Source organism: Dermacentor albipictus, chromosome 5 (genome assembly GCF_038994185.2).
Source record: "Dermacentor albipictus isolate Rhodes 1998 colony chromosome 5, USDA_Dalb.pri_finalv2, whole genome shotgun sequence".
Classification (NCBI taxonomy): Eukaryota; Metazoa; Arthropoda; class Arachnida; order Ixodida; family Ixodidae; genus Dermacentor; species Dermacentor albipictus.
Window position 1 is genome coordinate 37,233,422 of NC_091825.1, and position 13,668 is coordinate 37,247,089.

Sequence of the window (13,668 nt, forward strand, 5' to 3'; positions counted from 1 at the left end):
GCAAACTATAGTAAAGTCTCAAGGCTTTTAAACGTTAAGAAATTGTGTTCCTATTCTATTATCGAATAAAAATAGGAAAATGCGAATATTAGACTAATTTTCATGTTGTTTTTATTTAACGATGCAGGCATAGATACTTTGTGAGCAGGAGGCAACCTTGCACATCGCTGCGACGGAAATCGCGCTGCCGCAAACGCATGTGAAAGCTGTCAGTCAAGGAAAATTGCTCTGCAACGTGGGCGGCAGAACGATTTTTTGCACCCCAATCGCGCCATCTGAAACAGCCGTATGAGTGAAAACTTGTGCGGGTGCCCCGGCGAACGCCGTTCAATTTCGCGTGCGCGAGCGATGAACTTGGCCCGGATGCATGCCCACTCCTGTGATGATGATAGTGATCTAAGGAAAGGAAGGACGCTTGATTCTGCAACCCGTCAGGGAGCACGGCGAAGCGTCATCAGGGTAGTGAAAGATGATAGAGAAAGAGGGAGGATGTGGCCTAATATACTCCACTATGCGCGACAGGTGGCAGTCCTCAGCAAAGTTGCCAGCGTTGTAGCGGGCGCTTATAGGGTGTCTATTCCCGTAGAACTTATAAACTCCAGCAGGCTTCGCAGCACAGGGAGCTGTGGACACACTGGGAACAGCCGGTCAGTCTCTGTGGCCGCTGGAAGGCCGTGGCGTCTGTAGGTGTTCATCACTGTGGAACGTTCCTGCGCCAAGGATGGGCAAGCACAGAGAAGGTGCTCCAGAGTCTCGGGGTCCCCGCACCTCTTGCAGGCAGGCGACGTGGCACGGCCCTTGGCGTACAGCCGGGCCGCAGTCCAGGTGCAGCCAGTCCGCAAGCGCAGTAGTGTGGAACGGTCTCTTCTGGAGAGTCCGTTCTCTGGAAGTGGCTTGGGGGCCCTGCCACTAGCCACTCGGGGTACAGGTGAATGGAGGTGAGCAGGCACCGTAGCCGATGTCTCGTGTAGTCCGAAGCCGCTACCACTCAGGTAACCGGGACTACATCATGATCGGCAGCTTTGGCGTAGTATCTGCCTCCTCGTTACCAGCTACCCCGACATGTGAGGGCAGCCATTGGAAGGATATTCGGATTCCGGCGGTGGCTAGAGCCGTTAACTTGGCAAGCAGCAGCACCACTTTAAGTCCTGCCCGCCGAGGGTTGACGAGGGTCTGGAGCGCTGGCTTGGAGTCGCACACCACCGCCACCGGCTTCTGGGGAAGGTGCTCAGCAAGGAGGTCGGCAGCCAGGTGCAGCCCCGCGAGCTCAGCCACTCCTGTGGCGCACGAGGCAAGAGGGTGAGGAGACGGAGGAGGGGGTTCTACGGCGGCTGCTATGGTGCCTGGATGTCCTCCTGGCCCACCGCTCCTTACAGAGGGGAGACAACCGCGGCGTCCCCTACGGCGTTGGCCACGCGAATCGCGGACGCCGTAGTAGACGCTTTTGGCGGACGCCGTGGTGACACTTTGCCGGCGCTCGTGCGTTAAAGTGCGCGCCGCACGGACCTGATCTTCAAAGCGATCTGCGATGTTTGCAGAGTGCGCGTAGTTGCGGTAGCTTCATATGCGCTTTGCTTTCAACGTTTCGTTCGCGCTGAAGCGAGACATGCATGAAGGTCAACTCGCTTGCTGATGCTCCTGCCGCAATTTCTCACTCCAGAATTTTCCAGGGAGTTTCCGCGCTCATCCAGGAGAACGTGTTCATGTTTACCTGTTTGAGCATTACACTATGTTCGGTAACTTAGTCTAAACACGTTTACAGGCTAGTTGCTTTAAATCCATCATTTAATGTGTAAGCGCGCCTTAACAAGTACTTACAGAGAGGCTGACACAAAAAGACAGGGCTGTCTCTGTGTGTGTCTCATGCTTCTGTCTACCTCCTCGCTTAGTCGCGCTTTCACATTCTGATTGTTAATTTACCTACTAAGCGGATGTTCACAAGTTTACACGGCCGATAAACTACTATCCTTACCTCCTTCCGCTATCTATTAATTTGCTTTCGAAATCGGTGCCTCGCCTTTCAGGCGGAACTGCGGATTTTTTTAACACTTGACAGCAGTACGTTCATGTAAATAACTGCGTGTCCGGTATATTGCCCGCGTATTCTAAAGATACTTTTCTTTCTACAGCAGGTGAACATTTTTTTTTAGCTGAGACATGTTACATTGCTGCAGAAATCAAATTTGCTCTTTGTTAACTCGTTGTCACCAGGTTCAATGAACGAAGTTTGGTTTAGTAGAAAAGCCGGCATTGCTCAGATGGACAATTATTTTCTAAAAAGATAGATTTCTTTTCGAACCTGCATGTCGAAATTCCACTGCAGTTCAGTGTAGCTTTCGGTGTCAGTTGCATTCAATATTTTATATGAATGCTACAAAGAAACAGCACCATGTAGTAGACATGCCAAATATTTTTTGCACATGTAAAAGCTAGAAAACGTCGAATGAAACGGCCGGAATTTGGAATCCAAAGGCCCAAAATTTCCAACAGGCATCGTAACGCAACAGGGCCTGAAATTTCTATCTTGCTACACGTTGAACCTCTCGCGTTGATTCCGCTTTCAGACATATCATCGGTTCTGCCCACAAGTACAGTGCCCACGACCCTCCAGCCGGGATTCCGACGTTCCGAGGCCGCTGTTTATTCTCGTTGTGCCATATTTCTCTTTCGAAGGAGAAGTTTCGGAATCGCACGCTCCTCTGACTCGTGACAACACGCATGCGCCGATGCGTGGGGAGCAGGCTTGCTTTTGTTTCTATTGTGTTGCTTAACTGCTAACCTGCTTGACATGATTCTACGCTTGAGACAGGCCAAAGAATTAAACGAAGCAACACAAAATTTTAAAAGAAGCTGATTTGACTTTAAAAAAATCGTTTCCTATTTAAATGCTGCGCCAATCTCGCCGACAAAAAACATCGGCGGCGGCGGCGCAGCAAGAAGAGTCGGCGGAGGTCGACACATTACTCTACCTACGATGCATGGTGAACGCGGAGAGTTTGACGACTGAAACTATTCTCGTAACGTTGGTTCCAGGCGAGGCAAAGCCACGCTTAGGTTGCCAGCACAAAAAGACGGTTTCGCGTAGATAGGGCTCCAGACAATTCGCAGTTGAATTAGCCCAAGAGACGGCGCTCCCCAGCGTCTCACATGAATAAAACAGCTTCCCATGAGGCAGAACAGGCGAAGACCAAAAGCAGTCGGAGGAATGGATCTGATAGGTGTCGTACGTCAATGGACACACGGAGAAAGGCCTTTCTGTAGAGTCGGTAACGAGAAACACTTGGATCGAACTGAGCGGCCCGTAGAACATCGACAACGTAACCACTCCCTGCAACGAGGGTGGTAAGTGTGACACCGTTCCTGCGTTGTCAAAATCCCTGTTAGGTTTCAGGGAAAGTGATCACTACTTGAAATAGGTTGTTTATGCTTAAGAGGACAAGAAAGACATCGGTGAAGAATGCAGAACAGGGGTGAACTTGAAACTAAGAAAGTTTCAAGTCGGATATTTAGCAGCTTTTATTCGCTGACTTCTTTCCTCCGTTAATTTCACACATTGCTGCCAAAACTGAAAGAATCAAGAAGTAGGGCAAACTCAAAACAAAGCACAAAAAGGGGTAGTGGTAGTCCACATGATTCGCACATGCATGCGGTTGCCTTATAAATGGCGCTTACACATTGTATTGTGACACGCTGACGAAGATGTTTTCTCGTGGTCGGAAGAAGACGTACGCTCTGGACTTCGCGCGCTGTCTACTATGTTGTTGTACCATGTATCATGTACAACAACATGGTACATGTCGTAGTTTAGTTAGCAAGCCAATGTTTACAAGTCCATGCAGTCGATAACACTATTGTCTTACCTTGTATAGCTGTCTACTAGGGCTGTATGAAGTAAAACTATTCCAAGATGTTTTTATTCCAACCTCCTGACGCCCAATTTGCGTAACCGCCGACGCAATCATCGGGCAGTCACCCGCGGGGTTGCCTGAACAAACCAACCAAACGAGATCCTCGTTCATAGGAGGTCCCTATTGTTTGCTTGAAAAAAGAATAACCTTACCTACAATTTGCGGCTTGTCTTATCTAATTGGATCAGAAGAGGCGAGGAGCACGCTCAAGTGGAGAGGGATTTGATGGGACTGAACCAGTGCACTGAAAATAGATAACCGGATGAAGAAGGTGGTGCCACCATCTGCGATTGGTCCGCTTTCTCTTATACCCTAGTTACACGGGCGTGCTAACCACAGTTAAGACGCACCTCAGTTCCGGCTAACCGTAGTTACACCCAGTTAGACGGAAAGCCTAACTGCGGTTATTCCACTAACCATGGTCGCTGCAAACTGAGGTTGGCCACCTCAGTTAGCGAGGCTAACAGACAAGATGGCGGCACCCATGCAGATGGACGAAGGCGGCGCGACTCCGGCCGAAACATCTTCCCAAAGGCGTGTCAACTGGTCTGTTGCAACAACAGAGTCGTTGATACGCATTTGGGAGGATAATCTTGCCGCGCTGCGTTCTAACACGCGTAATGCGCGCATTTACCAGCAAATGACGGGCGCACTGAATGCACGCCTGCCTGCCGGCGAAGTGCCGTACACGGCCAAGCAGCTACGCCAGAAGCTCGAAAACTTGAATAAGCAATACCGGTGAGTACGGATACTTCAATAATCACGTTGTGATAGTGTATAGCGACTGTGTTTGTGCGTATGTGTCGACTAAATCCGATGCGCAAACTCAAAAGCATGCAAAATAAGCGCTCGCACGCTACGCCTGCCGGTGCAGTCGGGCCTTATCTTGTGTGTGTGTCACACGACGCACAATCGATCGCGGTCGAGTCCGATCGGGATCGAATTTCTCGGTCGCGATTGGCTCCTCTGCGAAAGCTATGGGGGTGTCAATAGTGGTCGGGAATTTCAGTCCGGATCGTGCTCGATCACCAACACAGCATTGCTCCGACACACGATTTGGATGGGCCGAGGCACCGACAAGGAGTCTTGGATCCGGCCTTAGTTGAAACGTGATAATGCATGTGATCGCACGTTTACGACGCGGTTATTCTATTGTTTTTGAAAGAAAGCTGGCCAGCGAAAATGAAGCGACTGACGCTGCGTAATCGCATGCCCGTTTTATTCTCGGCGTCACCGCACGTTCGCCGACCTTTTTCTTACATCTGTTTGATTGCTTCATAACATAAGGCAACAGACCTCACAAAGTCTGCGTTCCTTCCGAGTTCACACTAAGCATTTGGCATTGTAAGCATCGTTTACGGGCATAAAAAGAGGCATGCGAAGGCAGGACATACATAAAAAGTTTGAGTGGGTTCTTCCGTCATACCTCTCTTTATGCGACCCAAAGTGATGTTTAGCAGAACCCACGAACTTGCCCAAGAAGAATTCCGATTGAGCTATATTGACATTGTACACATTCTCAGTCCGCCGAATGTTCAAGTGCATCGCAGTGTTCTCTCCCTTCCTGTACCTTTTCTGTGCACAGTTCCAGAGAAGTGGGCGATATGTAACTTGTGAAAGCAGTGCCAGTCTGTGTGCAATTTTTTATATCTAATAAAAAGCAGTGTATGTAATTCTTTTTTCCCCTAATAAGGGGGGGAATTCTATTAAAAGTACATTTGCATGCTGTGAGAAGTTTTGTACACTAAATGAAATTTTCTTTTGAGGCGCACTGGCACATCGAATGGCTCAAAAGGTGTTGAGTGGCCTTTTTATTGGCAGCTCCACTCATTTTTGGGGACGCTTCCTGTCAACGACACTGGCCTTGTGGAGGAGAGCGTGGAGGTAATTTGAACTGTTTATCGTTACAGCGCTATACATAGTTGGTGTACTCACTAATGAGTACTCTCTCATACTTGCTCCCTACTCATTTCACAGGAGTGAGCACTGGTGCTTGATTGGGACTGATTAGGATGAATATTAATGTGTGCTAGTTAGAGTATGAATGAAATTCAGTGAAGGTGATTTTGAGTGGACCGAAGCATTAACAGGGGGATTGTTGGCGAGTGTTAGTGGGTGCATGTGAGTGAGTGCCAGCGAGTGCGAGCAGGCGCAAGTATGAGAGTGAATGGGTGCTAGTAAATGTGAATTGGCTTTGAGCGCAAGTCAGGGTTGGTGAACATGACTGGGCGTGAGTGTCAACTATTGTCACTGAGTACACAGCCTGCAAAAATACAGTTTCTACATGCATTATAGCATATAAAATAGTGCTTTAATTGCAAATTTCCAACAAATATATAGGGGCTTCTGGACTAAATGCATGCAGCTTTGCTTGGCAAGGCACACAGCAATGCGAACAAAGTGCCTCAGAGTTATGAGCACATCGACAAACAATGCCAGAGCAAATACAATTTATTAATTTAATGTGAGGATATTGTAACATGTATGCACTTAGTAACTGATGATTCAATTAGACATTCAAATAGGGTAACTGATTTCCTATCATTAGACACAAGATATTGAAAGGAGAAATAATAAAAATGGCTACTTATAGCACAGTCACTTCGTTGAAACATGTATCTCGACTGTGTGGAACAGCGAACATCTCCCTGAAGTTGTAGGTACTTCATTATGCATTTTTCCACAAATGCATTAGAGCGTACGAATTTGAGTGAAAACGCACAACAAAAATCTTAAGGTGTATTATATTTTGAAAGAAAGTATTGTTAATCAAATTAAATATGGCATAGAATGTCCACACATGTGTAAGCAGTAGATAGCACATTTGTAGTATGTGAAGAGCAGAAATGTTTTTTCAAACAATGTTGCAGGATTCTATATATCTGTGATAACAGTATCTTAAGTGGCACTGGAAGTGAAACAGAAATACGGTCATCCACGTGACTGTAGCATGAAGTTGCAGAGCTGACGACAATTTTTCCCATTCATGAAATTTTCTCCACCTTGCGAGCTTCCGCAAACTTATTTGCCAGAATGCAGTTTGTATTGAAAACTTTCATTTGTTTTCAAATGTAATGCTGCAAATACGTAATATGCTGCATGTAACATGTGAGAACGCAGCTGGTTGGTCTACTGGTTTTCGTGTAGACATGCTGCTGATTCAGCAACTAGTTTGCAGAGGTGCATTTTCAGTTTACACGTATGTGCCGTCATCTTTTCCTGCCATACACAGCTGCCAGAAGTTAATGAAGCGCCTGATGACGCTGAAGTCATCGCTTCATGGGAAGCAGAACAACAACATTTGACAACAGGAAGTGTGGAAGGCAGCCCTGCGCCACCAAATGAAAACGGTGAAGACGAGAACACTGCAACCCCTGCCGCCAGCTGCCCACCTGGCAGCAGAAAGCGAAAGCGGCCGTCATCGCTTTTGCAGGATGTGTTGGCGCTTCACAGTCGCGCAGAAGAGAGAGCCCAAAGAAATGCCCAGCAATCCATTGAGCTGCGCAAAGAGCTAGTGCAGCTCCAAAAGGAAGCGAATGAGATTAACAAAAACACCCTGGAGGTTATAAAGAACTATTTTGCATTCAGACAAAATAAAGATTGAATGGGAGGAACCAAACATGATTTTTGTTTTGCTTTCGTCAAACTCGTTAATAAAATACTCATTTTGGATGTCCCATACATCCGCCTGTACTTGTTTGCACTAAATGTCTAAGCCACACCTATCATTTTTATTCTAAATAGGCGAGGCAAAGTTTAACTCCTGCATTCATTTGTGTCAGTGAGAAAGCCACAAGGCAATACTGCTTTAAATATACAAAGCACGCTATGTGTAAATCAGCTTTTCAATAAGATAAAAGTCCACCTATCGAAATGCCAGCCAGCCTTTATGAGACATTTTATCCCTGTTTATACAACTTCTATTCACACAGTGTACTTCCATCTATCGGTGCCTTTCTTGACTTTGTATATAAAAAGCAGTCATCTACTCCAGCCTTCTGTAGTCTACAATTCATTCACAATACAAAACATACCGAAAGCGGAGCCATAAGTGTCACACAAGCGAGTGCAAGAAAACCAAAGCAGAGAGTACATTTACACTGCATGCTAAGTAATGTTCACAACACACTGGAAAAGTAAGGAGCAATGTCCGTGGTTGGCGTAAGAAAACTTTCCTCATCGAGCACTGCACTGAAAGCGAGACCTTGCTTGTAGTAGACACAACTTCTTGCACAATTCTTACAAACTGTGCAAATGGAATTCGTGCAGCATATAGATTGTAGACCGATGCTTGTCACTGTCTCATGGTGTCTCCCTAAAAGTGTCGTGAGTAGCAAAACTTAGCTGGTACAGCGCGCGGCAATATGCTTTGCAAGTGCATCTCTCACTTCCACTCCTAGTGGCTCATTATGACTGCTTGTACATACTGGCTGAGCCCGCCTTGCATCTTCACTGCGCGCAACTTCAATCCAGCTTGCATCACAGTGATCTGTTAGCTGCTCACATATGTTGTTCAGGACACAGCAAGCACGGATGATGCAGTTCACGTTATCGATCTCACATTCCAGGCCCTTATGCATGATTTGGAACCGCGCTTTCAGTCGCCCGAAGGCGTTTTCCACAACACGTCTAGCGCTTGACAGATTATAATTGAAAATATGCGATACTGAGCCAGTAGGACCTGGCCTTGCAAAAGGTTTTATCAAGTGAGGCTGCAGAGGGAATGCTTGATCAGCCAAGAGAACAGGCCCGACCGATACTCCTTCAATTGACTTGGCATTCAACCTGAACAAATTGCTGCTCAGTACACTTGGCAGACGTGACCGCTCGAATACTGCCGCATCATGTATTCGACCCGGGGATCCAACGTTCGTGTACATAAATCTGTAGCGGTGATCAACAACAGCAAGAAGAATGGTGCTGTAGCATCCTTTATAGTTGAAGTAGTCGGCGGCGTGTTCTTTCGGAGGGTTGACTTCAATATGACAGCCATCCAGGTCGCCAATTCCTTGAGGAAACCCTGTAACAGCGTTGAACTGACGCAGATGCTCTACTAGTCCTTGTGCTGAGGGGAAGCGCACGTACCGCGGTTCTAGGCGCCGCACAACAACACTGCAAAACTCGCGGAATATTATATTGACGGACGAACGGCTGACGCCAAAGAGATTGGCCACGGTTCGCTCCTCAGCGGATGTAGCCAGCCGATACAAAGCAATCGCCACGCGCTTCTCCAGAGGGATGGCTCTGCGCATGTTCGTGTTTTGCCGTGCCATCGATTTGCACACACTCACAATATATCGAAACGTGCCCCTATTAAGTCGGAAGTTTTCCTTAAACACACTTTCGGGAAAATGCGGGAGCTTGTCTTCATACCAAGATTGTGCCCGCGGGTGCGACCACACATGCTGCTCACGGGAACAGAGTCGAACAGCGGTGGCCACGAGTAGGCGACAGCGTCTTTCAGCGTTCTCTCTGTCATGTTCAAGTTGCTCAATCTCTTCCAGTACACGGAGCACTTCCTTCTGCTTATTGTGCAGCGCTGTTCGCTGAGCGGCAAGCATAATGAAGAAATCGTCGAGGTCTTCGTCCCCACAAGAAACAACGTTGCTCAACGCCATCGAGCAGTTGGTGTCACAAGATTAAAGCTGCCAGAAACGACAGAATAAAAAACGTCCAGCAATAACGGACACAGTCTAGCAAGAACACCAGAAACACAGCTTATCACAGCACAGGCGCTCAGGTAACCATACCGATACAGCAATGGATTGCCTTGGCTTTCGCACCGACCGTGAAATAGACTTTGGCCCTTGGTTGACTGACTGGCTCTAACTGCTGCCAAACCCCGCTAATGGGATTGCATCAGTATACTTAGAGAGTGCAGACGTTAATACGACGGACACATTTTAAAGAAAATAGAGTTTGTATGTCAATATACTTAGAAAGAACAGCTAAACAAATACATTTTCATTCGCAGTAATGACTATCACGTGACCTGCTTCACAGCGCTGCAGCGGCACTAACTGAGGACAGGTTTTCCCGTGTAACATATGTCCATCCGTAGTTACCGGTAACCATAGTTCAGCCCGGTAACTGAGGCGCGTCTTAACTGTGGTTAGCACGCCCGTGTAACTAGGGTTTTACTTAGCTTGCAGTCGCTCGTCGACAATCGGGACGGCATTCAATGGAAGCTTAGGAATGACGCTTAAACAGATCCTCAGCAACGAAGAATTGGCAGAACGATGTCGTAAACGTGCCGAAAGTTCTTCAAACGTTACACGGCCACGCAAGAAGTTTTATTACACACAAATAAATCCATGCTCTCCGGCAGGTGCGAGTAGCCAGTGCCTCAGCGATCCGCGGCAGCCATTTTTTATTGCTTTTGGAACGGGGCAGCCTGCGGCTATTCAGAAGAAAACTAAGTTTTGTTCGGCATAATAATGCATGTTTAACGCGTACACGTCACTTTGACGCCATTAGGTGTTACGGTTTTGTGACGTCGCGCGACAGGCAGATGAAGTAGGCGCAGTCGTAAAACGTTTGACCAATAGGCGAGGGCTAATGGCGAAGAGGCGTCGAATGAGAAATGACTATTTCTCTTTTGGTCGGTAAAATTATGCATAATAAATGCTTACGAGTCTTATAAGATGGGGAGCTGTCGCGGTTTTCTTGACGGCGCGTGACAGAAAGGTGAAGGAAGGTGGTCCAAAGAAGTTTTTGATCAATCGCGGAGGCCTGGGGTGCTATGCAGGATGCGCCGAGTTTCTCGTTCAACCGAGTTTTGCCCGAGTTTGCTCGACGGCAGTCAGTGAACGGAGATACCGCGGAACGGGCCGAAGGTGCAGGCAAAAAAAATATGTAGACAAAAAGTCGCGTATGACAACATGAGCGCACCCTGCGCGGCACGCTGCTTCCACGTTTCAAGCGCAGAAGGCTGCACAACGAAACGCGCCAGCGCCGCGTACTGTTATCCACGGATTATCGCAACTTAGCGATACCGTGACTGCCCCGCTGTCTGTCAGCACACTTGCCGTGAGCCGTTTGCCACGCCTTTCCCGGGCGCGTCAAGGGCGTGCCTCATCTTTCGGGCGCTATCTATCTATCCTCCATCGAATGCGAACGGGTATACATGCGGCGCATTCTTGCACCTACACTTTCACTCAAACGAATACGTTAAAATACGAGAAATAAAATAACGCACATTTTTATTTCTTTAGGTATCTGTTTTTCGTTTTCAATCCTAGAAATTTGTGATGACAAACGGAGATCGAGCAAATTATTAAATTTTGCACTTCTTGCCGTGAGTGGTGACAGGGAGGCGAAAGCTTAGAAGCAGTACATTGAAGCGGGTCGCACGCACGAGGGCGTTCATTCGGTGATAAGTCGCCTAGGGGCGCTGCAGTGCTATTCTCAATAAAGTCGGTCATGATCCATGGAGGGTCATGGCCACTCTTTCTCTATTAGGGGAATAAAAACGCAGCGCCGCGGTACGGCTGTTCATCGCAGGCGCTTCACTAGGCTATTAAGGCCCCCGGTTTACCAACTAAAAACGACACAACAGCTGTCGCTGTAACATGGCGGTATGTTATTTTAGAGTGCGTAGTGACGCAGTTCAGTGAAAATGTACCTGTTTATCTTTGTGCGCGAAGCCTCTGCGATACCTTGCGAAAAGTGCGTGCTGCCCCAGCGACACAATTCATCGCTTGCCCAGTGAAGGCGCCTCTGAGCGCATGTGCGCAGTATATGAGTGTGTTGTGCAGTCGAAGGTGCTTGCGGATTACCTCTGCTGGAGCCAGCAGCGATCGCAGATGGATATCGTAACGACACCGCAGGACTCGCATTTTGGCGGGTGAGGGCTCTTGTGTGCAGTTATGAAATCAGATTTCGAACGGAGAGAGGTGTTGGAACTGTTGAGTGCGCAGTGCTTGTGATGAAGAAATGCCATTGCACTGGGCCTAGAAGAGCGAGCGATTCTCGGACGCTGATCGTGTTTACGACGTTATGGCTCCGTTTCATCACCGATGACAGAGCAGCCATCTGAAACGACTGCTGCAATAAGCACTCCTCAGCATCGTCGTCCCCCTCGACGCCTCGACGCCTTGCAAGCACCTACAGTGACGTGCCGATAATTATTTACTGTGCGCTACGCGCCGCAATGCAGGCAATGAAACCGTATTGTGCGGCCATCTCAGCCCGAGAAGATGTATGCCAGCGACAGGCAACGCTTTGTTTTCGATAGTGGTGCTCCGTACATCACCGATGACAGTGCGTTGTGCGTGTTTTATGTCGGCGGTCAAGATTGTTGATGCCTCTCAGCTCGACACCGCGTCGCTGTTGCCGGAAGATAAGTTGGGCGTGGCCCAACTGTAGTGGGTGCGCGCGCAATAGTTACATGCCTCGCGCGGGGCGTGACCTCTGGTTTTGATTGACAGGCGAACTCGTGCTAAACTCGTACATCGCGAAACCCCCTCCGAGTTCAACTCGGGAACATGGCGGCGGCAGCAGCAGCAGCCTGTTTCATTGCATCCAGCGGCAGCAAGCGTCAGTATGACCGTCCGGACCCGTTCACCTGCATGACCGACGGGGAGTTTCAGCGTCATTTTCGCCTGTCGAAGACATCAGTGTGCTGGCTGTGTGACGAGCTTGGCGAAGACTCGTCTGCGGAGACAGCGTGGCGGGCTTCATTCACTCACCGTTGTAGAGCAAGTCATCTGTGCCCTCCATTTCTACGGGACTGGGAGTTTTCAGGGAAGCGTCGGCGCCGAGCGTTACATCGGACGCCATCAAACTACTGTTAGCCACTGTGTCAGAGATGTGTCTGACGCGCTTATCGATGCGGCAGTGCGTAAGCGGTGGCTAGCTTTCCAGAATACTGCGGCGGAGCGGGCATATATAAAAGAATGCTTCCCACTTCGTGGGAACATTACGAGCGTAGTCGGGTGTGTCGACGGAACGTACGTAGGAATTAAGGCGCCTTCAATGTCAGCGTTACTGTAATTAACAGAATTTTTCGCTGGTTGATCACTTTTTGTCGATTGTTCTAATTGTCTGTCAGGGTGCCTTCCAAATGGCTCACTTTCTTGGGAAAGAGGTTATTTAAGCATAAATAGATAAATGGATATCACAAATTGTGTAAAGTAACGTATGAATCCTAATCTCATAAAGAACTTGGGGTTCTTCATTGGTGAAGTTACTAAGTATGCACAATGCTGAATTTTGGTCATGCGTAATCTATCGGCCGCACTATGAAACAGCGAGGCATTGCACAATTTGTTGCAGCGCGAGATGTGGATGTTGCGCCAAGCCGGTTGTGCCTATGCATTTGTGGCGAAATGAAAATGCATTGAGAATCTTAGTGTGTTGGCTTGAATGAAGAAAATACTTCAGATTGTTTGCTCTGTTCGCTGTCGATGCATGTGCCAGAGGTTCAGTGCATCTTCTTTTTTTTTTGGGACGGGGGGTGGCGGCTTTATTCTGGATGAATAAATTGTATATTTTCGTCTCATAATGGGGCTCTAATTCTTAAGCATTAGAACAATGCACATCCGATACTCTGCAGAACTCTCTGTACGTGAAGATGTCATGAACCACCAAGGCATTATTACATATCGGGAGAAATGTGGTACAGATGCCAATGAAACGTGGGTCTTTAACCTACCATGATAAAAATAAAACTTGCTGAGCAAATAGACCATTTGTACAGCTTTAGAGCAACGATTACACAAAACGTGATATGCCCAAACAAGTAAACACTTGCCGCATT

General features: G+C 47.9%; 1 protein-coding gene across 1 annotated transcript; it reads right to left on the minus strand.

Moving 5' to 3' along the window:
- Window positions 1-1,002: 1,002 nt before the first annotated feature.
- Window positions 1,003-12,629, minus strand: LOC135909522 (uncharacterized). The gene is made up of 2 exons (XM_065441503.1): window positions 12,599-12,629; window positions 1,003-1,277 (listed from the first exon to the last, which is right to left on the minus strand). Exons 1-2 carry the CDS (start codon window positions 12,627-12,629, stop codon window positions 1,003-1,005), a joined length of 306 nt encoding a protein of 101 aa, XP_065297575.1.
- Window positions 12,630-13,668: the final 1,039 nt, after the last annotated feature.

Coding starts and splice junctions, on each gene's coding strand:
- LOC135909522 (XM_065441503.1), bottom strand. CDS start 12,629: ATGGAGGGCACAGATGACTTGCTCTACAACG. Junction 1,278..12,598: donor AGATGACTTGCTCTACAACG/GTGAGTGAATGA, acceptor CGTGCGCCACAG/GAGTGGCTGAGCTCGCGGGG.